The sequence below is a fragment of the Eutrigla gurnardus genome, assembly GCF_963514095.1.
Source record: "Eutrigla gurnardus genome assembly, chromosome: 4".
Taxonomy (NCBI): Eukaryota; Metazoa; Chordata; class Actinopteri; order Perciformes; family Triglidae; genus Eutrigla; species Eutrigla gurnardus.
In genome coordinates this window covers 19480894-19507648 of record NC_139918.1, presented here as the reverse complement: position 1 = coordinate 19507648, position 26755 = coordinate 19480894, and the positions used below count along the sequence as shown (strand labels likewise).

The 26755-nt window shown below is 40.3% G+C and overlaps 1 protein-coding gene across 1 annotated transcript; it reads left to right on the top strand.

Annotated features, from left to right (window-relative positions):
- On the top strand, positions 1–24054 carry slc1a7a (solute carrier family 1 member 7a). The gene is made up of 11 exons (XM_084007231.1): positions 1–180; positions 4418–4497; positions 12985–13200; positions 15802–15844; positions 15940–16171; positions 16341–16440; positions 16594–16827; positions 17993–18187; positions 20310–20444; positions 20737–20836; positions 21156–24054. The coding sequence occupies exons 1-11, from the start codon at positions 40–42 to the stop codon at positions 21420–21422; spliced, it is 1743 nt and encodes a 580-aa protein (XP_083863357.1). The 5' UTR covers positions 1–39; the 3' UTR covers positions 21423–24054.
- Positions 24055–26755: the final 2701 nt, after the last annotated feature.

The following is a 26755-nucleotide window of genomic DNA, read 5'->3' as shown; positions in this document are numbered from 1 at the left end:
AGGACCAGGACGAGCAGGAGGAGGGGGTGGTGGAAGAGGATGGCGGTGGCTCTGGATGAAGTGTGGGGTCGGGTGAAGAATGTCTGCAAGCAGAACGGACTGCTCATCCTGTCTGTGCTGGCTGTGGTCATTGGCTGCCTGCTGGGCTTCTTCCTCAGAGGCAAGCAGCTCTCCGAGCAGGTCAGTTAGATAAATTGCCTGGTGGTGATTGTGAAGCCTGTCCCCCCTCCGCAACCTCACATTACCCACCAGCCCGCCTATCTTATCTCCCCCCCTCAAGTGTCAGTGTGTGACCCCCCTGTCTGCTCCTTAAAAGCTATGATGGATTCAGACACCACGAATCCTAACACAGGAAATTACCCAATTCCCCGTTCCCTGCATCTAAGTCTCTACCTCCACTCCAATCTGCTACACCCCAACATAACCACAGGCTCAAACACACACAGACGAGAATTACTATCTTTGCAAGGGCAATGTATCGTCTACTCGCCATAACTGCTTCATGCCTGATCCCAACCTTTAACCTAACCTTAAATGTGACCACGCACTGATAAAACCGCTACTTTTGAAAAAAGGTTGAGGCTACTTTGTGCATCATATTATTATGTAGGTCCACAAACTAGTATTTCCCAATGATTTTGAGGCAAAGTGTTGCTTGAAACCCCATTTCCAGTATTTATAATGATACTTTTAATCCTGGAATTGTCACTGGTTCAGTGGTGTAGTGAAAGAGAGCTGTCTCTCCATCTGCAAACTCATTCCGGTTGACCAGATTGCTCTCACGTCATGAACACCTCCTGCACCAGCGTAGGGCCATTAGACACATTGGAAGAGCCAGATGTGGTCAGAAGCAAACCCACATACTCGTGATGCTACTCACGGCTGACTTCCCAATGGCTCCTATCCTTCACATATTGAAACCGCGTAAGTTGTGAAGATACTATTAACAGATTGTATTATGCTTATGGGAAAATGTGTAGAGGGCTCTACTTGATAATTGGATAATTACGTTTACTCCAACCTCGCTGCTACAAGCCACCAAATCCTATGTGCACACTGCAACTTTAAGATCCCACAAGAGGATGAATTCACAGAACACACAGTGGAACATGCACAAATGCACATCAAATAATAATGTTTTTATTTTACCTTTATAAATCCGAGGATTCAAGCAATCCAATCCAGCTAATTCTAAGTACAGGCCTCATCACCAGCCACATTAGGTTAATGTGAAAAAAACAGGACGATGTCATGAGGTTCCTTATCTTGCTCACACTGGAATTGCAAAAGAGTGCCAAAAATACAGCTTAAGAAGCCTCTAGGGGTCAGCTGCTACAGCTACTACAAGAGAGTGAGTGGCTTGCTCCGAGAATCGCATGAAGTTCTCTCCAAAAGCCAATTTGTCTGCTACAAATGTGAAATAGTATGTTGATTAAATTGCCAATAACCTCTCAGATGGAGTATGAAGTATACATGAAAATGGATTGCCGGTGGGGAGATTAGTTGTCAATCACTCACAGGGACACGGAAGGTGGAATTCATTCATTCAGAGAAAAGCACATTAACTGCACTTACTGTATATGGTAAGAAGGACACAAAAACATTTTACTGCATGTGTAAAATTGAATACACCTGATAAGCTCCTACTTTAATGGTGCTAGAAAAACGCATTCGATTTGAAATTTCCAACGTGTGGGAGTATGATGAAAGATGTGTGTAGGTGTAGCCAATTATATATGAGCATGCCTGTGATATCAGATAAGATGGGAACTTCAGATATGTGCCTTCTGATAACCGTAGCAACCGTCTGTTTTACATGGCGCACATTTTAATCAGTGTGCAAGTGAAGAAATCCCTATAAAAGTGTAAAATAACTGCTGGTGGTGTTCACAATCTATGTAAGTGAGCTGAAATGGCTAAATAGCTTAACATACTGTTAAGTGTGGACACCCACACCCTTAAAAATCTCTTACACTTTAATGTATTATTCATGTCACTACCTCTTAAGCAGTAATTAAAGCACATGTGTGTCTACTAAATAGACTATAAGAGGTGGATGATGGTTTTCGAAGCCACAATTTTAATATTTTGGTCGCCAATGTCTTTTCAACCTTCTCTGCAAGTGAATCAGATGAGAAACTGATAATCTACTACAAATGATAGAAATTACAAATCGATACAGATCATCTCATACTGACAAATGATCAAGTAAGATCACACACTTTTAAATTACCTCGACTCTCTGCCGTTCCCCTGGAGTTTCAATGACTCCGATCCCACACGATCAAATTTCTGTTTTATTTGTCAATTGTGTCCAAGAAAGCGAGCGCGAGCAGCAGACAGGCAGGAAGAGGTTAGCTCCGGTGTGAAGAGAGACCCCATAGATCTATGTGTAGAATGGATCATCAAAGTGAATGAAAAGATTACAAAAGCTAGACTAAATAAACTTACTACTTAGGAATATTGTATTCCATTTATGTTAATGTATTCCCCTTAATGCTGCCCACTGATTCTTTTATGGTTTCCCAGGTTTAAAGGAAAGCAATGGGGGGGGTTTTTTATTATAGTTTTTATTAAAAGCGAGGGCAAACAGACATGTCAATGCATAAATCACAACACCAAAGCAGCTCTAGTTCCCTTAAATACTCATATTTCAGGTTTATGACTAAAGCAAAGCTATACCATGAAGCTATGGTCTATGAAGGTCATAGTTTAGTGATTCAGTCAGTAAGGTATTTTCATGAGTGGAAAAAACATGGCTAGACATGCCACTCAACTTTATAGAATTCATGATATTATTTGAGCATTTATTGATTTATGCAATCAATGTGTATATATATGTATATATATATATATATATATATACTTGATTATACCACCTCATGGTCTCTCTCTCTCTCTCTCTCCCTCTCTCTCTCTCTCTCTCTCTCTCTCTCTCTCACATTCACTTCACTAAAAGCTTTTCTCTCAAAAACCGAATCAAAAAGCTCTTATTGCTCTATCATCTCACTACACAGATGTGCTACATTTAAATTTCATTTATTATTTCCAACCTTTGTTTAGTTTTTCTATTCTCGACTTACTGTCGTGATGGTTGTTTTTGTTTTGATATTACAAAATTGTTAATTTTGCAAATCTTCATCCATATTATAATAATAATAATAATAATAATAATTATATCCATTCAATAACTTCACACTGACATTGACCCCCCCATCCCATCCCCTCACCTTGTGTAGAAGCGTTGAGCATTGGTGGGTTATATTTGCATAATATATTTTATATTTTATATTTTGTAGGATTTTCATTGGCTTTAGATTAAAGTCCATCATCCATCAACATGAATGGAAAAACTTAAAACATTGTGCAATTAATGGGACCCTTTTCTCAGCCACTGGACCAGACATACAAAAGGAATAGTGACGTCTGTGAAAAATAAAAGTAAAAGGATATTTTATAAAGGGGCCGGAAAAAAACATGAAAGCATCAGACCACAATGTCTGTCCAGGTAGTCAAAGGTCTTGGTGATTTTTCAGCCAATGTAACCTTCTTTTGACAGGAAGGCCATTCATGCTTCATCTAAGATTAAAATAGCAAACTAATCCAAAAGTAAGTGAAAGCCTCTGCACAAAGTGTTCTCTCTTTTCTTTTCTCCTTCGGATACAGCTGCAGTAGACTCTCATCTAACATCTTTTTAACAAAAAAAGTTACAAAAGCATTACTGTTATTGTTATTTTCTAATACTGCAACATTTTCCACATAAAAGCCAAAACATTTTTGTGAAAGCTGTCAGCATGAAGCACATTTTTTAAAAAGCTCAATCAATACATACAAGGTTAATCATTTTAGAAATATGCTTAAAGTTTTTTTTTTGTTGTTGTTTAGTTTTGTTTTCTGCATCAGTGGTCTCATAAAGCAAGCACACTAGCATTTCCTTGAATCCTGCCTCCGAGCCCTCAGTCCAGCCTCGTTCTTGGACTCATTCTTATGAATGGAGGATGGAAAATAACTCTGGATTCAGGACTCTTGTGACGCATGTTCTTATTTCAAATAGGAGGTATTAAAGTGCTCATAAAACCTCATAAAAATATATTATAATATTAAAAATCCACAAACTTGGGACTACACAGACTATGGCTCAATATATTTTGGGCCTGTATGATGGACACAGAAACGTAATGCCACCGTTTGGCCACTATGTAAAATATACTTATTCCTGGAAGGCTGATTTATCACCACCCTCTCACGTCACTTCTGGTTACAAAAAAACAACATGGCGACAGTCAAAACGCCAAACTCCAGGCTAAACCATAGTTCACAAACCAACGGGTGATGTCACGGTGACTACATCCACATTCTACGTGTTTAACCCATCAAAAAACAGCGTAGTGATAGTGTTTTTCTGTGCCCCATGCAGGAGGTGAAGTACTTCCAGTTTCCTGGAGAACTTCTGATGAGGATGTTGAAAATGTTAATTTTGCCCCTCGTCGTATCCAGGTAAGAACAACACAGCTGCAGACACACCAACGCTTGCGTACATGCCATTTGATCAAAGAGCTGCGTAATTATTTGGGTGTTGAGGTTCGGTGCAGGAATGTGCTTGAGAAAATAATTGAAAAAGAGCAACATAAAGCAGAAATAATAATATATTTCCTTTGATATGTTTAGTTGCTAGTGATGTTGAACACTAACCCAAGAGAGATTATAGTGTGTTAATCGCCAATGCAACAGGCGAGTGTTGATATTTGACGAGTTGGGAATGTGTTTTCTTATCACCATCACCTGTTGTAGTGGTACTTGGTATCATTGTCACTGCAGTCACTCTTCTCCACCTCTTTACATATGAAGTGGAGTCATTTTGCTGCAGAAAATAGGGCTGCTGTCCCCTAGTGATGTCCCACTGTTTTTCTTTTAATGACTGAATCAAAACCTATTTAAATATTCTGCCGAGAGCATTGAGACTGCGTCAGAATTAAATGCTTTTTTAATTTGATGTTTGAACGATGGATGAGCGCTGTAAAACAGGGCATAGCAGACATTTTATCAGTGATCATTTTTTATTTTGTATAATTAATAATGAATTTGTCATTAAGCCTTAATTTCAAGGAACCTAAAGGATAAGTTCGGTGGAAATGGCTGGAGATAAATGTAGATGAAAAGCACAACCTAAGTGGGATATATTTTATTTTTACTGCACAAAAATACCTTTTTAATATCAACAATCAAAGAGTAATGTGTGTATGGAAGTAAACATGTTGCCCTTTTATAGCTTTGGATGCATTCTTAGCTGCAAAAAGCCTGCCAGATTCTCCTGTTTGACTATTTTAGGCCCAAAGCTCATAGTTGCCTGCACGAGGTCAGTGATGTAAAAAAAAAAAAACCCTCCCAAAACAAATCATACAAACGCAACGGTTACATGCCGGGTGCTTTGTGCAATAAGCTACTTACAATCTATGCAACAGCAAAGACTGGATGAGAAGTTAATCCTCCCTCCGTCACTCTGTCCCTCTCTCGCTCTCGGTCCGTCTCTATCTCTCTGTGTCTGTCTCTATCGCGCCTCTGTCTCCCTTAATCTATGTTGTTTAAACACAAGGCAAAGGGCAGTGAGAGTCCGTACTTGTGCATTTATTTAGTATTGCTCGTGGTCCGCTCTCCTAGTTTCACCGAGTCGACCACTTTGGTGTGGGTTTGCTGTGAGGCACGTGAGGACAAGGGACCTTAATTACAACTAATCTGAAACATGCATGCAGGCAGGGGGCCAAACAACCGTTCGACACGCCACCGAGCTTCTGTTGAGTCCGAAACGCGGTGTGTTCTCAGTGCCTGCCTGTGGCAGGTTTGAGGTAATAAGGATAATGAAAGCTTGGAAGGCATGGCTTGTTATTTCACAGCTCTTTTGTCTGAACCTATGACTTTCTATGCGCTCTCGCCCATTCAGAGAAGACTGTGGGATACCTGCAGTCTTTGCAACCCTACACAGACACGCACGTCAATCAGCCACAGGCGCAATGCACAGTCTCGAATCGATATCTCGCTTTCCCTCTCTCTCTCTGTCAGTGGTCTCTCTCTCTGCTATGCCAACTGATGACAGCAGAGTGTATCTAGATTGGGATGCACAGACCGGCTGGTTGACATGGTGCATGGTACAGAAGGGCTTATCTAGGGGTGAATATCCGCCCCAGGCCTATAGCCTGTCCCCATTTTTTTTCCCCCTCCTAGCGCCATCTGCGCACCAGCCAAAGCGGAAACCAGATTATCCCATGAACACGTCATTCAGAATCAATGGCCACTCCACTTACTGCCTCCGTATGTTCCAGGTCTCTTTTATTTCAGGGATTGGAATTAAAATCACATATTTGTAGAGCTAGATTTTGAAAAATAGATGTTTTTTACCCTTTTTTAATGGCTTCAAGTTTAAGAAAGCATTACGCTTTTTGATAGAGCCCTCTTATTTACCAGTGCTTTGACTGAGGTCTGAAGGTCAAAGGGGAATAGCAGTTTAATGATATGCAGCAGCCACACAAACATACGGCTGATCCAAACCGTATTCAGAGTGCTCATCATCTGAGGGTGAGATGTTACTCGGCATGGTATGAGATTTACACAGTACAATAAACATAAAAAAACACACGTTACATTATTGTTATCAACATCAGATACAATGAGGAAAGGAATCAGAACAGAATTATAATCAACTGAGTTATCAACCTGTTAAAAACAATAGCATGTAACTATAAATTAATACATAACTGAAGCATGTTAAACTACTAACTGAAAATCTACATCAGCTGTGACCTTAAAAAATACTGTGCTGTCTCTACTCAAACTCAGTTTTTTTGCTATCCTGCTGATAGTAAGTACACTGTATAATAGCCCTCCAATTTTGTACCACAGCACAAAAGTAAGTGTTCCTGAGCTGTAAATGTGTCCTTCTTGCTTACAATGGCTGACAATGTTGTGCCAACTTGACCATTAGTTTTCTCTCCATCAGTCTCTCCATCTGTGCCTTTAGGCTGAATGCTCAGTCATATATGAATATCATATAGCCTGGAACATTTTTTAAATTAAATGTGAGGTAAAGGAAATTACATTAAAAAGTACGTAGTTATTCATAAACAAATTTAAAAAAACATTTGTGCATCTCTGACATTTCTTGCAGTTCACCTTAATTACATGAATATTTCTAATTTCATAGGATGTCCTGTCCTCATGTTCATATCATGTGAAAGAGGATGTTTTAATTCGTGGGTTGACTCAGTATTTGCCTGCCTTTTTTCTGTCCTCACAGAGAAGCAGGATGGTTGACTGGCTTGATAGCCAGATTAACTGGTGAATTGTGTAAAACTCTGAGGTCGAGCACAAATGTATTCAGAGACAACGCTCTGACGACATCAGCTTCAAATTTCAGTCCTTGAAGCCTTTTTTTGCTCAAAGTCATGATGACTCAGTGGGTCAGTTAGACACAAGCCAGGCTTTGTTGCCACATAATGCAGCCTAATTTGTTTTGCTGCTTGTACTTCAAGGGAACCGGAGGTCATTTTAAAATGTTTCAAGGTATTCCATCAAGTCCTCCCTTTATGATGCTATTCAGCAATACTCAGTGTACAGTATTGAAGAGTAGAAAATAACAAGTAGGTTCCACCGGTGAGAATATTGGCAATTTCTACATTGTGATGGTGCATATTCTTAATGCCGGTCCAATCCCCTTTAACATCAAAAGGATCGATTTACGACATGCAGGTTCACCAAATACTGAAGGGAGCCAGAGAGTTATAAAGTCTGGTGCACTTTGAGAGCAAAATTAAGAGGCAACAGACAATTCCACAGCTCCAGGTAGCGAGGTCTGGGCAAGGGGTGTTGTACCTTCCCCCCAGGACATTCCAAGCCAACCTTGTGTTTTCCCACCAACCACAACGGTGCCCCCCATCCCTCCCTATCCCCTACCCACTTCCTGGTAGCCAACACCACGCTGCTGGAGGCAGTACAATCATATCAAACATGCATGCATTTACATCTCATTCGCTTGGACTTGGTTTTGAATGGTGTGTGAGTAAACTATAAATCGCTCCACAAAAGAGAAATGGCTTGCAGGCACCTAGGCAATAGTACCAATTCATCTTTTATTCTACTGTATGGATTTATTGTTGTTTGCAAGCAACAGAAATAAACTCCGGTGTGAATACATAGACAATGATAAATGAAGAAAGTAACTTACATGGCGGTCCAAACAACAGGCAGGTATGGGAGACAATCCAACAAAAACTAAGAATGTTTAACGCTAAGGAAAGCTAAAGAGCTTGAGATTAATCATGAAACACAGGTGTGGTAGAAAAAGAGACAGGAAGTAAATCCCTAACATGACACATAAGGAGGGTAACTTTCAAAAGAAAACAGGAAACTATACAAAAACCCAAGACTCTGACAGTGACTCGTCCTATCCCAGCTGACTAGCGTGTTAGCAGTTAGCTTATCACGCTACAACAATTCACCATGAAGCCCAGTGAGTCGTCATCACCAAACCTCTACAATCATTCACTAAGACGTGTGGATGAGTTTTACAGCTGCACCTTTACAGCCCTAAAGTGATAATATTAAATAAAGATGAATGACAACACAGGCTGTAGTCCTCCATTAGCACGGCTAATAGAAACATGATGGACATTTTTACTCCACAAGATATTTTATAGACTGCTGGGTTTGTTATTGGGTTGTTTTTTTCCTCTCTAAAGCAGAAAGCTAGCATCTGACTGCAGGTCATGCAGTGGAGTCAGATGAACAAGCGGTTTATACTGAATTGGTTTTCTTAATCTCAGCATACAGAGAGAGAGAGACAAACACACAGCGGTGTGCAGCAGGGCACTGCGGATTGTTTGATCCCTGACTCGGATGACCATAAAACGACAGGAACCTAAACACACACAAAAAAATACACTATGAGAAATCATTCAAACCGTTGTTTAATAATTCCTGAGATCATGCTTTCTGTTTTGGTGTTTTTGCATTGAGCAATGGTGAAAACCACCTTCGCCATCACGTGGCCTGCATCCCCTCAAGTCTGGATCAATACATAATTAATATATAAGCTCTGACCTTTATTTGAATGGCGCTATTTTCTCAGATGCCGTCTTTTATGGATTTCCTTAGTGAGGCATTAGTTTATTTTCAACGCCTACTGCATGCTGCATTGTAATCTATGGAATTTTAATAATCCTGCAAGAACAAATACTGAATCCGCGTTGAAGTAGAACATCGATGTCGCCTGTGGTGATCTGAGCTGCTGAAACAAAGGCCACCGTGTCGTGGATGTCATGGATAACCCCCGCTCCAAGGAGCCTCTGCCTCCTTCATTTCATCTAGACGAAAGGATTACTGTAATGCTCTTGCTCAGCGAAGGTGCAGCAGGAAGGACTGTAAGCCCCATATGGTCAAAAAAACTTGTGGCGGATCTGCTGTACATGTGCTGGAAACCTCACGATCGAGGCAGCTTCACATGTCAGGTGAGGCGCTAATCCACCTTGACTCCGATATCAGAGGACAAAGATTATCTGTGTTCAGCATCAAGAGGCCGGGTATTCAATTTCCTGTCAACAAGAAGCAGGAAAAAAACTCAAGTGAGCTGTAAATTGTATGTTGGGCATCATTCAATCCCATCGATTTAAAAAAAAAAAAGACTCTCCAGCAATGACACACTCTTCTACACAGAGTGTTTCCATCATGAAGGTCGGGACCCAATGAGGGAAACCAAGAAAAATCTAAGGGATCACAAGTAATCTGTGATGAGGGTCAAAATGGAACAAATTAATTTAAAAGCTGCTGTGACCAACATATTCTCATCACAACGTGTCACATGTTGACGCCTGGTCAGCACCTTTGGCTCCACTCTAATGCATTAGAGCCCTGTGATGTCAAAACCACGGTGCTCAGTAAACAAGTGGTCACTGTCTGTTTACAATATTAGATTTTAATGTCCAGACAGTCAAAAGGACGTGTGCATAATCATGTGTTTTCATCAGACAGAGGGGGTGATATTCAAAATAAAACATGACAGTATCTAGGGACTAAAATACACAACCCTTTAAAAACGACCTTCTTAATGTAGCAAATTACACTTTAAAATGCAGCTGATTTGAATTTGGCCTGACATTAAAGAAAAAAACTTTTGTAAGTTTAATAAAAAAAAAAGTTGTCAAATGTAATTTGAAAGATCATATTTAAATTCCAAACTATTATTCATTTTCTGAATTTTTTATCAATGAGTTTCATGTAGCCACCTCACATGAAAAACTCTTGACTGTGATATTATTATCAGATATAAATGCACAGGGAGGAGCAGGAGGTCATGAGATAAATCCCTGCAGTAGCAATTTCTTATTTGACCTCCTGGTTGCTGTTTCTGGTTTCCCAATGAGCTGCAGTAAAACCAAACATCTGGACATACAATTCAGTTGAAACAGTGTGTCTGTAATTTCCCAGAAGATTTATGTTTTTTTTTCTTTTTTCTTTTTATGCCATCAATCCACCTCAGCGTCACCATATACTTATGATCGGAGCCCCTAAATGATCAGTGCTGCAGCTTCACTCGTTGTCAATGCAACACATTGGGCAAGTGCCATCTTTCTGACATTAAAATTCCAGTCATCACTTAGTCCAAGCCACAAATTATGGCACAATAATAAACGCTTGCATTGAATCTAAGTGTTTACTTATTACAATTTACTGCTAATTTCCTTCAAATAACCATCATAAGCATTCATGGAATTAATGATGTTCAGCCAAGTGAGGATGTTTTATAAATGCAGCAACAGTGGGAAGAGAAATATTTCCAAGAATGTCCATCATTTCTTCGATCAGTGTGAAATGTCAATAATGCAAAAAGGCTCAATCCAACAACTGACGTCTGAGGTTAAATTGAAGTGTGATTTCTTTCTGGAGTGTCTTCAGGAAAGTAAGTGTACAACAGTTATTATTGAAGAAGAAAAGATTGAGAGAAATATGACATGCATGAAGAGAGATGTTTTCTTGCCACTACATTTTTCTAGCTCTGTTTTGTCCTAAGCCGCCCACATATGATAAGTGGCGAAACCACTTTGCATTGTGTATCAGCACTTTAGGGCCAAGTAGTGTCACCATGACTCCTGTTGTTGTGATGTGTTGAGAGTTGAGATGACATTTGTGCACACATTGTTTTGGCATGCCACTTCAAATTGCTATCGAGTGCAGCAGTCAAATGATTTAAACTTTAACCTCAGTTGCTGTTGACCTTAATGAAGCCTTTCTTTCTTTGAGAAGCAGGAGTATAAGCAATCATAGACACTGTAACACTTGTGATATAAAGAGATCACCCATTACTTCAACCCGATAGACATCAATTAAGGAGGCAATAATACATTCCTTTTTAAAAAAAACATGGCAAGAGAGAACACTTTATACAGCAGGATAATTAAAGTTTCTGTGAGCAACTTTTAATTTAATAAGATATCAGCAAGAAGACTGACTATTTCTATAGTTAAACTTACTGCTTGTTATGTTGCTGGTGGGAGGAGAATCAGAATCAGACTCGGCTGCAGTAAAATGATCACGTATATTCACATTCACTCCTTTGTTCACATGCAAAAAAGGCCTGTCTGCATGGAAGACCAATTTGACACGTTCACACTTGAGCTTCTCGTTGTGCTTTTAGGCACTCAACAGCAGCTCTTTCCCAGCTTCACTTAGGAAATGGTTTAATTAACAGAAACTGTGTGTAAAATCTCCATGTTTTATGGGATTTTTATTTGGCAGACTATTTCTTGGTCGGAAGAAGTAACTTTTTATCAATCTTTTTATCAAACTTTCGGCAAGAAAACAAATTCTGGTAATTTCACAAAATGTCGAGACTATGCTACTTAAAAGTGCCTTCTTTCTCTTTCAATCTAAAAGTTAAATTCATAACCCACGAACATACAGCTCAATACGTAGGGCTTCTGCTGCAGCTTGACCTGTGTTAGCAAAAAAACAGATTACATGACATTACTGAGTCAGTTCACTGACTCAATGACCTTCCTCTACTTATATTACTGTTATATTGAGAGATACCGTTATCCAACTGCTACTTCTGTCTACATTTCCCCAACAGATTTTCTTTCTTTGAATTTTTGACTGTTCAGACAGTACCTACTATACTGTCTACTATACACATTTCCGCTTTCATTGCAGCTCATTTTATTAATATCAGCTTCTGTGCAGTGAAAACATTTCATCATTTAATTGAGCAGCCTCGACACACAGAAAAGCACCGTCGCTGCTGAATCCAATTTCATACTTGTAGTCAACCAGTGGGGAAAATCCAGTGAGTCATTTCCAGTGTGACAGTGAGAGGCAGATGATAAAATAGAGATGATGGCAGGATGAGGGGGAGAACAGGCAAAGACTCAGCCGCCCCATCCAAACACTCGCCAAATCAAACCAGATTACACTTTGAACAGGGAGAAAATCTTGTCACCCCAGCTCAAGAGATGGAAAAAAGATCTCTCCACTCTCTCTCTCTCTCTTCCTTTCACTGGTTCCACCCGCCTGCTGCGCCCCCATCTCCCCACTGATGACACCTGCTGCAATTCTACACCAGCTTAGAAGCAAACTGTGTTTTGTAAAGGAACGTATTCAAAGTAGCCCATTTAAATGCAAATCATTCTTTTCTGTTTATGATTACAGTGCCGACTTTCTGTGACAGAAAAGAGACCGACAGGGGGAACAAAGCTCTGTGATTTGATTCACTTTTCACGAGCAAATGGGCAACAGACAGACAGACAGACAGACAGACAGACAGGGAATCATTTTATTCATTTTAATGCTTTTTTTATGTCATTTTCTCAGAGTCACGGAAAAACAAAGCAGTTCTTCAGCAGCAGTTTCTAACATTAACTTGTACCTCCCTGCCTGTCTTCTTTTCTCCCTCCTGTTTCTGTCACTGCCTTTGTTTGTCTCCACTTCCTCTCCATACATTAGTTTGATGTCAGGTCTGGCTGCTTTGGATGCCAAGTGCTCCAGCCGCCTGGGCATCATGACCATCTCCTACTACCTCTGGACCACCTTTGTTGCCGTGGTAGTGGGCATCGTCATGGTATACATCATCCACCCGGGCGGAGCTGCTCAGAAGGAAGACTCTGAGGAGAGCAAGAAGCCGATGACGAGCTCTGCTGACGCTCTGCTGGATCTCATCCGGTAAGACACTGTCAGGAAACTGTCATCAGTCTCATGGGAGAGTATAAAACTAGAGAAACAAAACAAAAAAACACTATGAAGGGGCGCCGTAGCTTTAAAATATAAAGGTTGCGAATAAAAAAGGTTTCATTCTTTGGAGTAAAAACCTAAATTCTAGTTCTGCCACCTAGAATCAAATTACAAGGCAGTGTGTATGGTTTTGAGGGCAATTGATTGTCCTTAGAAAAGACATATTTTCAACATATTCACATGAGGTCATTAAGAATTCCAAATCAATAAGAAACCCGATTTAGTCAAGAGCTCATCAATTTCCTATATTTGTATTGTGCTTACTTTGGATTATGTTAATTTGCAGATTAAGTAACAGATATCGACTGTAAGGGAAAATGAGCACTGGGAGTAAATATAACGGTTTGCTTGTAACCTGGGTCGGCACGGTTGTGTGGTGCTCACAGCAAGAGCCACCTTTGTAGGGGGTCAATGTGGGTTTTCTCTGGGTACTCCAGCCTCCCTGTGAAAGACCAGGTAGCTGGGATCAGTTCAAGGATACAACTCCTAAGCAGGATGTGCAGTTGCCGATGATGGCTGGATGCCTGTAACCTTGGAGAGGTTTGAGAAATAGCATTGTGCAAACTGCATGTTCATTATAGAGATGCTGAAAGCACGGCCGCTCTGAGGACTGTCAGGGAAATGCTTGAGGTCAGAGCACAAAGCCTGCAGCCTCGTGTGCCAGTGGGTTATTGTGCTAAGCTAATTAGCGGAGTTGAAGGAGTATGTGTGTGTGAGGTGAACCTGGGTCAGCTGCGCGGTGAGAAACGTGACAGGGAGGCCCTTAGACCCGCCGGTCAGTGGGCTAAAGTCAATGGCCTGTAACGCAGAGGCCATTTGTTTCAATTCATTGTGCTATATATATATATATATATATATATGTTGATTCATTTCTTTTTTCTGGCTTTTTGGTATATTTGAGGATGACAGAATAAAATAATACTCCGAAAAGAAATAGTATTTAAAAGAGTCACTTCAGAATGTAAAAAGAGGATGTCATGAACTGGCCATGAAATCCAACTATGTACTGATCATGTGGAAGAGGTGAAGTTCTGTGGCTCACAGGATTCTCAGTGTATTATTATTGTGTGTGTGTGTGTGTGTGTGTGTGTGTGTGTGTGTGTGTGTGTGTGTGTGTGTCTGTGTGTGTGTGTGTGTGTGTCTGTGTGTGTGTGTGTGTGTGTGTGTGTGTGTTTTATAGAGCACAGCTGTGCTTTGGATTTATCTCGCAAAGCTTCTTTACAGCCTTCATCTATCATGCAGCCATACTATATCGGTACACTCACAAACGGGCCACACGGTTTTGCAGTCATGTGTGTGTGTTGCGTGTGTGCGATAAGTATGCGTAATGAGCCCGGTATGCATGAATATGTGAATACTTGGATGTATTAGGGGCACCGCGGTCAGAGATGTTCATTAGCCTGCTTTGCTGTGTCGCAGACACAGGATGGGCTGCTGAGTGGCTAAGTGGTCAAATCCATGCAGGATACTCCCTGCAGTCTCCATATTGCCATATTGTTCCTGTATGTCTTCGCCATATGTCTTTTTAAGTCACTCTTTTAAATGCACAAGCTAAAAAAAAAACACACAACACAACTTAATCTGTGTGTGATGTGCTGTCTGTATTTTGATTGTGATTTGAGCTCTGTGTTGATTTGGGATTTATAGCCGGCGCTCATGCCGTGCTGATTCTGTGCATAAAGAATCATATTCAACATCTTGCACTAAGTAAGAGGCAGCAGGCTGCAGCACAAACAACAGGTGTTTGTACTCTGTTGAACATATGAACAATGCCGCTGTTCAATTCAGTTCGGTTTATTTATTTCACACCCGATGGCAAGTAATCATACAAACAATGATACAAAAAAAATACAAAAAAAACAAACAATCAAAATATAATTTATTACTTTGTGTTTGAAAAGAAGTAGGATGAAGCAAAAGCTTATCGGGTCCTTATCCAGTGTATATTATGTATGTCCATGCATTTAGTTTTGCAGTCACAGAAGAATAAATATTAAAAATCATAATTTGAGTCAACCTAAATTTGATAGTTATCAGTTTATGCGTCCCTCAGTATTGGTGTTTTCTACAGTCTTTCCACACTTTAAATGTTCTTCATTGGTATTAATAATGACATGCTTCTTCATATATGTTTATAATTGCTTAGAATTATATATATATATATATATATGACGAGTCCTCCCTTGGCTGGCAGAGCACTCAATAGGCTTTTGCTTGATATTGCTGGGAGCATGGGCTTTTATAATCAGTTCATCATGTTCCTGACGTCTGAGCAGCATTCAATGTAGAAGGTAATGACGGCAGTGTTGACGTTCATGAGCCAGGATTAATAAAGCATACTGACTGACAGTACAAACAAACCTGAATAATATAATAATAACATCAATGAACGGATTCAAGGTAAAAGTCGTATGGTTTTATAGAATGATGTTGTTTAACTCTTTGTGACCTTGTATTTTCTTATTTAGAAAATATACTTATCTGTACAGTCATATCTGAAATACTTGCATTTCTCAAAATTCTCTCCCCTAGCAACATGTTTCCAGCCAACCTGGTTCAAGCTACTTTTCAACAGGTGAGGGAAAAAAAGCTTCCTAACTATTCATATTTTGTATTTCCCTCTTTGGTTTGCTGATGTTGAGGCACTGTGCTCTGTTTTTTGGTCTCCAGTATCGAACCCAGAGGGTCCCCGAGCTCATCCCCAAACCAACGGTGGCTCAGCTCTTGGACGAGACCACCACGCGCCGGGTCTACATCTACGGCATCCAGGATGACAACGGCACGGACGTCCAGAACTTTTCGCTGGATCTCACGCCACCACCTGACGTCATCATGAAAACATCCCCCGGTACCAGCGAAGGCATGAATGTGCTGGGGATTGTGATTTTTTCTGCTACCATGGGTAAGCGTTTTTGCATGGATCCTGCACACACCCACCTTCACAGAGCAACAGAAATAAATAACAGAAAGAGCACATACATAAATATGTCAAATAGCATCCTGTCAGTTAGAAATGATAAATATTGAATTAATTCATGCAAAATATGTTTGTGTATTTCTCTTCAATCCAGGAATAATGTTAGGAAGAATGGGACCCAACGGAAGCGCTTTGGTCAACTTCTGCCAGAGTGTGAATGAGGCCGTTCTGAAGATTGTTGCCATTGTCATCTGGTAAGAGTTCATGGAAGTAAACAGCACCAAAATAAAGTAACAACATTTTTGGGCAGTTTTAGCATTACGATGCCGGATTGTTGGCCATTCAGAATACTTAATGAAAACTACCATCGGCCATTTTAATGAACACACACTTTACCTCCCTGTCAGGTATTTCCCTTTTGGGATCGTGTTTCTGGTTGCCGGTAAGATCTTGGAGATGGACGACCCTTCAGCCATGGGGAAGAAGCTGGGTTTTTACGCCATTACAGTGGTAATGGGTTTGGTGCTGCACGGTCTCTTCATCCTCCCGGCCATGTACTTCTTCATCACGAAGAAGAGCCCGATCGTTTACATCAGAGGCATTCTGCAGGCCCTGCTCATCTCCTTGGCCACCTCCTCCAGGTAAACGTGGCAGACTTTTTCACAAATCAAACGTTGGATTTATCTTCATTTATAGTCATATTCACTCATAAATGTGTGGGTGAATCTGTTTTGAACACATAAAAGAACCTTTGTCAGAAAATTCAATTAATTGTGTTATATGTTCATGATTTTTAACAGAACAGAAGTGTTTTCATATAATAATGATAATGAGCTTCAATTAAACCCTTTTAACAATACAAGTGCCTAGCTGTTAAGGTCAAAGTAAAAACAGTTCTCTAATGGATTGTCCTCGAATTAAATGGATGTTTGACGCCTTTTCACTGTGGCCCTTTCAAACACATCGCTCAAGGCTGTCGTGTGTGCATTGGGTACATATTTGTTGTTTCCAACAACGCTACAGCTTGCAGGCTGTCAAAGGAGGGAACAGCATTCCTAATGCGTGTCAGAGAGTTTACTCCGGTTTTACAATCAGATGACATCTACTTTGTACCCTCTTGACACATTCTGTACAAATCCTCCTGTTGAGAGATATTCAGGTTTTCTCGAGTGCGGTAGCGAAGGTTCCTGTGAATAATACAGAATAAAACGAATATATAACGTGTTGTCATGTTGCAGCAAACAGCTATGGAGCTAAACAAAATAAAGGATTTCTTTACAGCGGTAGCTTTAAGTTCCTTTTAACCAACCTTGAAAAACAAACAAATACAGAGCCAAGATTCGACATCTCAAGAAAAGAAATTACAAAAGTGAAAAAAGTGTCAGACAGTATTTTTGAATATGGTAAAATGGTAAATGGACCTTCATTCATATAGCGTTTTTCTAGTTAACTAACCTTTACTCGTTCACACATTCATATACTGATGGCAGAGGAGCCGCCTGGCTGCACATCAGGAACTAACTCATTCGTACACATTCAGACGCCAACGATACTTCGGCATGCAGACTGGAGGAAATGGAATTGGCGATTGACGACTCACTCTACCTCAACCGCTCTATAATAACAGTCGCTGACGAATAAACCAATTTGGGGCAGTGAAAATTAGACCACCACTGAGAAAATTGTGTTTTAGTTGTGTGCTTTGCATCAACTATCAAGACATCAAGACATCACATAGCATAAAGAAGAGGCATTTTATGCTATTATTGAAATGATTATTATTAATTTTGTCGTTTCCTGCTGCAGCTCTGCCACTCTGCCTATCACCTTCAAGTGCCTCCTCGAGAACAACCACATCGACAGACGCATCATCCGCTTCGTGCTGCCTGTCGGGGCCACCATCAACATGGACGGCACCGCGCTCTATGAGGCCGTGGCAGCCATCTTCATCGCCCAAGTGAATAATTACGAGCTTGACTTTGGACAGATCATCACGATCAGGTAAGGCCAACCAAATAAATACCTTTATCAAACATCTGAGAGCAAAAGTGCTAAACAGCAGTTTCTATACTTTAATGCATTTTGTTGGACAACTAAAAGTGTAGTGGGCGGGAAAAAAGCAAAGGGCTTAAAGGGACACACTGATTACCTCATCTTAGCCCCGGTTTCTCACAAATGCTGTCACGTTAGCATTAGCGCGGCTGATAAATTGCGGGAAAAACGTTTTTCCGTGGTGTCAGTAAACACAACATGGATCCACAGATAACTTCTGTATTCGGAGCATAACAAGATATTTCAGTGTGACCAATAGTAGAAACAATTTGCTTCTTTACTAAGGGTAAAATGAATATTTAAAGGAATACTTTGGGAAATGTGCTTAGAGGAGAACATGAGATGAGATGATCCCACTTACTCTATGATATACTAGCTAGCTAGCTGTGGTTTAACAAGAGTTATACGCTGTAACTATTTCAAATCCAAGCTGAGTCTTTTTCATTTTTAGTTTTTATGCTAAGCTAAGCTAACCAGCTGCTGCCTGTAAATGTATCAACTGTACAGATGTACGAGTATGGTGTCAATCTTCTTATCTAACTTTCAGCGAGCTCATGTCAAACTCTTCCTTTAAAATTATAATAATTCTTTGGACTCATTCTTACCTCAAACAAATTCCCCAAAAATGTGTCAATGTTTTATCTGGGTGATAAAAAAAAAAGAAAACAGTGCAGGCATACTTGCAGTGTTTTATGTGAATTAATCTAACGTCACACATTTAGTTTAATTCTGAATTAATAAAAAACATTATAGGATTTACTAGATAGACATATATGTAAATGTCACAGAGATTACGCCTCACATGAGCTTCTTAGTCTGATCTGATTTCTGCTAAATCAGTCTGGAAGCCCCGGGGACACAGACAGACACACAGACAGACAGACAAACACAGATACAGTCCCCTTCCCATCAAACGCCACCACAACTTTTAACCACAGGGAAACAAGCCCACCCAGGTCTATGAAATTGGCCGGTCCCTCCTCTGATTTCATGACATGTCCTACTGTAATAACTTTAAGTAGACCTCTCCTCGTGGCTGCAGTCTGTGCCCATTCCACCATAATCCCTTTGGCGGTAAAACCCATATGACCTGTATTACTCATCTCTCTTGTCACGCCAGAATTATAATCATTTCCCCCTCTCTCCCCGTCCTGTTCCCGTGCCGTTTGGCTGCTGACCATGGAGCTGCTCCATCTGTATGCTAACCCAACCCCGAGTCCTGCATAGGGACAGTTTGTCTCGGTATGCAGGTCTCGGACAGAGCGTCAGCTCAATCTATCTCCCCATGAAGTGGTGGAAGAAGTATTCAAAAACTTTCCTTGATTAAAAGTTGCATTGGTATGATGCGGAAATATTCTGTTACAAGTCTTGAATTGAAAATTTGACCAGTAAGTAAAAGCATTATCATCATCAAGATCCATTAAAGATAAAAGTAAAGGCATGCATGCTGATTAGCTCATTTCAGAGAGTATGATTAATATTAATAAGCCTATATTATATTGATGGATTAGCATTCAATGTTGTAGCTGGGTGAGGTATTCAAGGGGCTGCAAGACAACCATGAGACTATAAGCTGTTACAGGCAATTTGCTGAAATTGCCTCTTCGCTATACCAAACACCATTAATACCTGAGCAGCTGCAAACGGGCACAGCAGGCCTTTCGAGCTATAGTTTTCTTGACATATCATGTGAATCGGGCTGTATTCGGAGTGATACTTGATACAATCTAAAGAGTAGGGTGAAATCTACTGCCAAGACCAATCATACGCTCTAACATAAAGTATCCGTCCATAAGCTAAAAATGCTAGCATGTTTGGCTGCAGGAGCAATTAACTCAGCGTTTCTTCGATAGTCAACAGACGTAACCTAACTGCATTCTTTTGTTAGTTGGTGACATTAAAAGTCAGCGAGAGTGTAAGCGTTAGCACACGTTTACACTCATGAGCTCCAGCTGATTATGAAGAAGGAATGATTTCAGTGTTTACTGCTTTAATGGCGGGGCTTGACAGGCACTCTCCTTCAGTACAGACAGATCTTTGATTAGGACTTGTACACTGTGTGTTCTCTCAGCATCACAGCCACTGCAGCCAGTATCGGTGCAGCAGGAATCCCACAGGCTGGACTCGTAACCATGGTGATCGTACTGACTTCTGTGGGTCTGCCCACCGATGACATCACCCTCATCATTGCGGTTGATTGGGCTTTGTAAGTAAGGGGCAATCATTCCATCATGAACAGCTGTATAACCACCAACTCGGGATGTGGCCCATTACATTTATTTTACTCAGTTGGAGTTTAGATGCAAACCACCAACATACGCTGAAGATCACGGGTACCACACTTGATGTATTTGGATGTATTAGAAGCCTCTATGTAGCATAAACCTGAGGATCACAGCCAGCTCTATAAACTCAAACTGCAATCAAATGTAATTTTACATGAGGACTAGGATGCTTCATGAACACTGTGGATGACTGATGACCCGTTTATTATCTAGGGATCGATTCCGGACGATGGTCAATGTGATGGGTGACGCACTGGCCACAGGCATTATGGCTCATATCTGCAGAAAGGATTTTGTCAAAGAAGGGGAGCAGGTGAGAGCCAACAAACCATCCATGCATCCTGTGTATATGGATAGTTATCTTGGTTTGAAAGAGATGGAATATTGAATATGTGTGTGTGTGTGTAGTTCAGTCTCTAAGATTTTTGATTGATTGATAAAAGAGAAAGCAGCAGGTGATTCTAATCATAAGCTTGTCAATGTGACAGCAGGGTATAATCCACGCATTCCTTAAAACATCACTATCCCACCTTACAATTCTTGTATGAAAGACATATTTGAAAATAATGTGCAATAGTGTGATTCAGACTCTGATTCTTCCGGTTCTCTTCCATGATCACTGCGTCCACCAGGTGCCTCTGATCTGTGAAACGAAGCCCATGATAAGCATCCAGCAGATGATGACTTACCAGAACCAGAAGAACGGCTGCTACCAGCCGCCTCCACCGGGCAGCAAGCAGGACCACATCTCCCCGGACGTGGCTCGCCTGATGCAGCTGGAGGAGGGCGTCCGGCCGCTGGAGAAGAAGAAACACACTCACTCCTCTCACCATAAGAGAGAGCACAGGGACAAGGAACACTGCTCCATCGATATGAACGGCCTGGAGACTAATGTATAAAAGCAGCAGTCACGTCCAGAGCTGCAGGAGGAAGACATATTAAAGATTGAGGTGACTAACTTCTCCCCTCTCAGAGAAGAGAGCAGCCCAGGGTGGATTTATTCAGATGACCCTGGGGAAGAAAAAAAAAATATTATCTTAAAACTATTTTTCTTTTTCTACATAACCTAAATAATGGCCCACATTTGTGTATGTTTGTGTGTGTGTATATATTTATCAGAGATATATTATTTGGTACCAGCGGCGATGGTGCGCTGCTCTAGCTGACAGACATTTCAAACCGGAGAGCTCATCCTGTTTGAGGTTTCCGATATGAGTCAGCTCATCTCAAAGGGAGCGGAGATGAAGAACACAATAGCAGATACCAGATATAATTAAAGGAACGTATCCCTCTATGTGCCGCGGCAACGAAACGGAAAACATTCACTCATATCTCTTTTTATTCATTCTGATCTGGTATGGTGTGTTTTCAGCAAAATATTGGATGGGGTTTTGTTTTTTTTTTGTAATTTTTTTGTCATTCTGCTCTGTATAATGAAACTGAAAATGTTGCCTGTTTGGAGCATCCTTCCGAAAAATTCACTGACTCAATAACCCGCACAACAAAGAGACAAAGTGGGACAAATATAATTGAACTTTAACAAAAAAACATTCCTTTAAAAAACATATGCAACACATTTTTGGGCAAAAAAAAAAGAAAAAAAAAGAGGGATTTTTGATGATTTCTCAAATTTTCTCAGCTCCATCCTTCCCTACACTTCTCTTCTCTGCCTTGTTGTCCTGAGTCTAGTGAGTACTCTGCCTCATACCTGCAGTACTGTAAGGTCGTTGCCAGAATCAAGAGAAAAAGATGATGAATGTCGCAATGAAAAGAAAGTGTTTGCCCTTGTGTTGAAATCACGTCATCTATGCACCGCATTGTATTTCCTCTTTGCCTTAAACGACCAAAGGAGAATCAAGTGGGACCTGGAGTGCGCCGAGAACAGCAGAGACAGAACAACACAAGTCGACAATCACAGGTCATACTCGGAACTCTGTCCATTTGTATATGTCATATAGGCTGTACATGTATGTATGTAAAAAGAAATGTAGATTTGACTACCATGTCAGTGTGTTTCAGCAGCCACCACTGTATTTGTAAAAAAAAGAAATATTTCACTGTAGTAAAAAAATCTATTTAAAAAAAACATTATATCAGCTCTCTAAAAGAGAAAACATTGAGAAATGAAAAATACATAAAAGATGTACATTAGTACTATTTCTTATTTTCAGTGGTTTTGGAATGTGAGGTTTGAGTTACAGGAACTGCAGGTTCAAGCACAACATCTCACGGACTAAAGAGTGTTTAATCCTTTATTTAGAAATTTGATGAGCTGCATCTTTTCTCTTAAACGGGACACGTGCAAGCAGCTGTTTACTTATCAACCTGAGCTTGAACTTTAAAAGATTATTAAGAGTCCCGCTGCAATCGAAGCCAAGTGCACTTGGGAGCATTAACATTTATTTTGGGTCAAATCTCCATGTTGGTGTGCACTATGTCACCACCCTAAAGATAAATGATGTCATGGACAACAAATATCATATATATATATCATATATCCTATACACTGCACCCATACAGCAGGGTACTCAACAAGCCCTGAGAATAAGTGCTTGTCATGTCAGCGCATGTGTACTGGTTGCTCTGTGCTGAGCAGCCTTGCTAACACTGCTAACTCAAGTACACTTAGCACTGAGTTATAAATATTAGAGAAATTTCATAAGCAAGGCAACGTTCACAATTACCAGCCAGATTAAAAGGAGAATGTTGAAGTGTGTAAAAGAACACTGTACTTGTATTATATAGGTAACTGCATTTGTCACAAAAAAATTGCCTGGTATTTCTCCCAAGAATGTTATTCATATTGAGAGTGAAAATGACAGCAATGTTTGGTTGTTTTTTATTGTTTTATTATTTGTTTGTTTGTTTTTTTGCTCTTGATCATTTCATGCTCACTTGTTCATTCTTCATCGCTATCATAAACAAACATTAAAAAAACAAACTTCTACTGGAAACATGTGGGCAAACTCTGGAGTCTAAAATGTACTCAATATAAGAAATATAGCTATGTCATAATGTTCTACAAAATGTCCCAATATTCAGTAAAAACATAATTTTGTGGTGGAGGAGAAGGATGCCTGCAAATTCTTGCATTACGCCCTTTGATTACATAGCACAATAACATACAGACTGAAACCAAACTAATAGAGCATAGTAATTAAATCATCAGGAAGGTTGCTATGGTAACAGTCACTTCAATTCACTCATTTCAATGTTTCTGAAAAGCACAATCAATACAGATTTATGAACGTCATAATACATGTGACCACCATAGATCCATCTACGCTCTCAGTCTTTGCAAAGATAATGATTTCTGTGTTTGCATTCAACAGCTGTAGCTCCCCTGATGTTTAGAAACAGGCATGGTGTCTAAGCAACCAGGGAGCTACGGCGTGCAGAAGGAAGCCTGCCTTGTTTCCCAATTCTACTAAAGGAAATCAGCGATGTTGTGCTTGTTTGATGTTTTATAACTTAACATTCCTCTCGCAGATGAAAAGCTGAATTTGTGAGCTGTTGCTCAATTCAATACACTGTGGGTTTTTTGTTGCAACAGCCAAACTTGAATTTATATGACCAGCAACACAATGTGCTGTTTGACTTTCAAAAATATCCATTTTATTTTGCTACCAAAACATCTCCAATTGTATTTCTCAAGTTTCTCACCAAAAGCATCCTTTTGGTCACGATCACATTTTACTACATCATGATAACGTTATGATTCCCCCCCAATACTCTTTGATAAGGCCTGAATGCTGTTAGCTCCCCACGGCAGCTCCTGCTGTGTGTGTGTGTGTGTGTGTGTGTGTGTGTGTGTGTGTGTGTGTGTGTGTGTGTGTGTGTGTGTGTGTGTGTGTGTGTGTGTGTGTGTGTGTGTGTGTATATATATATATATATATATATATATATATATATATACTTATATACTGTATATATAATATGTGTATATAAGTATATATTTAATTTTATATATATATATATATAATTAAATATATACTTTTATTTTCTAAGAAACTTTGAGCCAAGCTTATTTATTCGAGTGTAGAGTGAGCTTGTAAAGTTGACTTAAGGTGAGTCAAGCCTGAAAATCCTCAACTGACACCATTCACCTCAGCCCACCCCATTCCACTGTGTCTGTTACAATACAACTCTAAAGACCCATTGGCACACTGCTAATGGTCAGTGAGGCAGGCCAGGCATGTAGCTTTGGCACCATCTGAACATCACTATTCGGCCAGCTGGCCACCTGGCAGAGGGACAGGATGGGGAGTGGGCTAAAGGGAGTTGACCGTGTAGGAGCAATTAGGAGAGCAGGCTGGATCTGGCAGAAGGTGCCCTGTAGTGGGCGGAAGGGGGGAGGGGGGATAGGGTGAGGTCGGGATCAACTCGACATAAATAGACAAATGGAGGGGAAATGGAGAAAGAGGGAAGTAGGTCACAAAAGCTGAAAAAAAAAAAAAAAAAAAAAAACTCAAATCCCCTTTGTTTGAATGTCTGCCAGTGAAAACTGGTAAAGCAGCAACGATGCTGCTATGTGTAAAGTATTTTGTAATTAGGGTGCAGAATGCACAATTCAATACAAAAGTATGATGGGCTTATTATAAGCTGTGGTTCACAATAGCTGAGCACACACTGAACTAAAAAGAGCTTCAGACTGCATTCTTTAAAATGGTTCTAATTAGAGCGCAATACATCAAACATAGTCCATGTTGGATTTCCTCAGTCAGGACTCATTGAGATTAGAAATCTCCTTTACAAGAGTGTACAGGCAGCAGCATTATCATACATACACACAAACACAACATTGAAGACACTTAGCATCCCAAACAGCAACAGCTACAGTAATAAAAAGCCTCAGGCAAAACAATTACAACCAAATGTTTCTGCCTCCAGGTCATCCAATTTCACCTTAAAAGAGTTCAACGAGACCAACTCATTGTGCTTCAAAGTTGTTTGTAACATGTTCCAGGCAGAGGGAGAAGCAAACCTAAATGCTTTCTTTCCCAGTTCAGTTCTGACTTTAGGGACAGACAGCAAGAACAAATCCTGAGACCAAAGATTGTAAGTCCCAGCATTACTTCGGTTAATGTATGACAAAAGGTAAGAAGGAAGAAAACCTAAAATTGCCTTGTAAATGAGTATATGCAGGTGTCTCAGTCTGCGTATTGATAAGGAGGACCATCCAACCCGCTCATACAGCGTACAGTGATGAGTCAGTGCTTTAAAACCAGTGATGACCCTCAGAGCTCCATGATAGACAGTATCAAGAGCATGTAAGCTTTGAGACGAGGCACGCATATATACAACATCGCCGTAGTCCAGAACAGACAAAAGTAGCAGCAACAAGTCTCTTTTTTGAGTTAAAAGAAAGGCAGGATTTGATCCTAAAATAAAAACTCAGTTGCAGCTTCAATCTTTTTACCAGCTGCTGAATATGATTTGCAAAAGAGAGGGATTTGTCTATTAATATACCAACATATCTGTATTTGGAAACACACTGAATCTTTAAACCCTGAGAAGAGAAGATTGAGGGCAGATTTTGTGGTTTCGATTTTGTGTTAGATAACAGCATGACCTTAGTTTCGTCAGCATTTAAAACAAGTTTTAAATCATACAAATGTTCTTGAACCTCTCCCACTTGCAACGTGCAAGTTGCAAGTGGGAGAGGGCCTTCTGGGGTGGGTGCTGAACTGTAGAGTACAGTATCGTCAGCATAAAAGTGAGATTTCACATTTGAAACATTTAGATCAATGTCATTGATGTACAAAATGAATAGGAGTGGACCCAGGACTGACCCCTGGGGTACACCTTTACTTAGAGTGAGAGAGAGGTGCAGCCCTCTGCCTCCACACACTGTGTCCTGTCTGTAAGATAATTTACAAACCAACAGTTTTTTGAGACAGTCCGGCTTTGAATAGTCTGTGCTTGAGCACAAAGTGGTCCAACGTGTCAAACGCCTTAGAAAGATCAATGAAGAGGGCTGCACAATGCTGCTTGTTATCCAAAGTTTCAATAACATCATTTAAAACTTGAAGAGCTGCTGTTGTTGTGCTATGCATTTTTCTAAAACTAGATTGAAAGTCAGATAAACATTATTACTATTTTAAAAATCTAAGTCTAAGACGAAACCCCACGACAACCTTTAAGTGGGTTACTCGACAGGTGCACCGTGTCAATAATCTGGAGCTTGGTGGAACACACATGGGGCCAGTTGCCAGCAGGTCAAGTCATTACA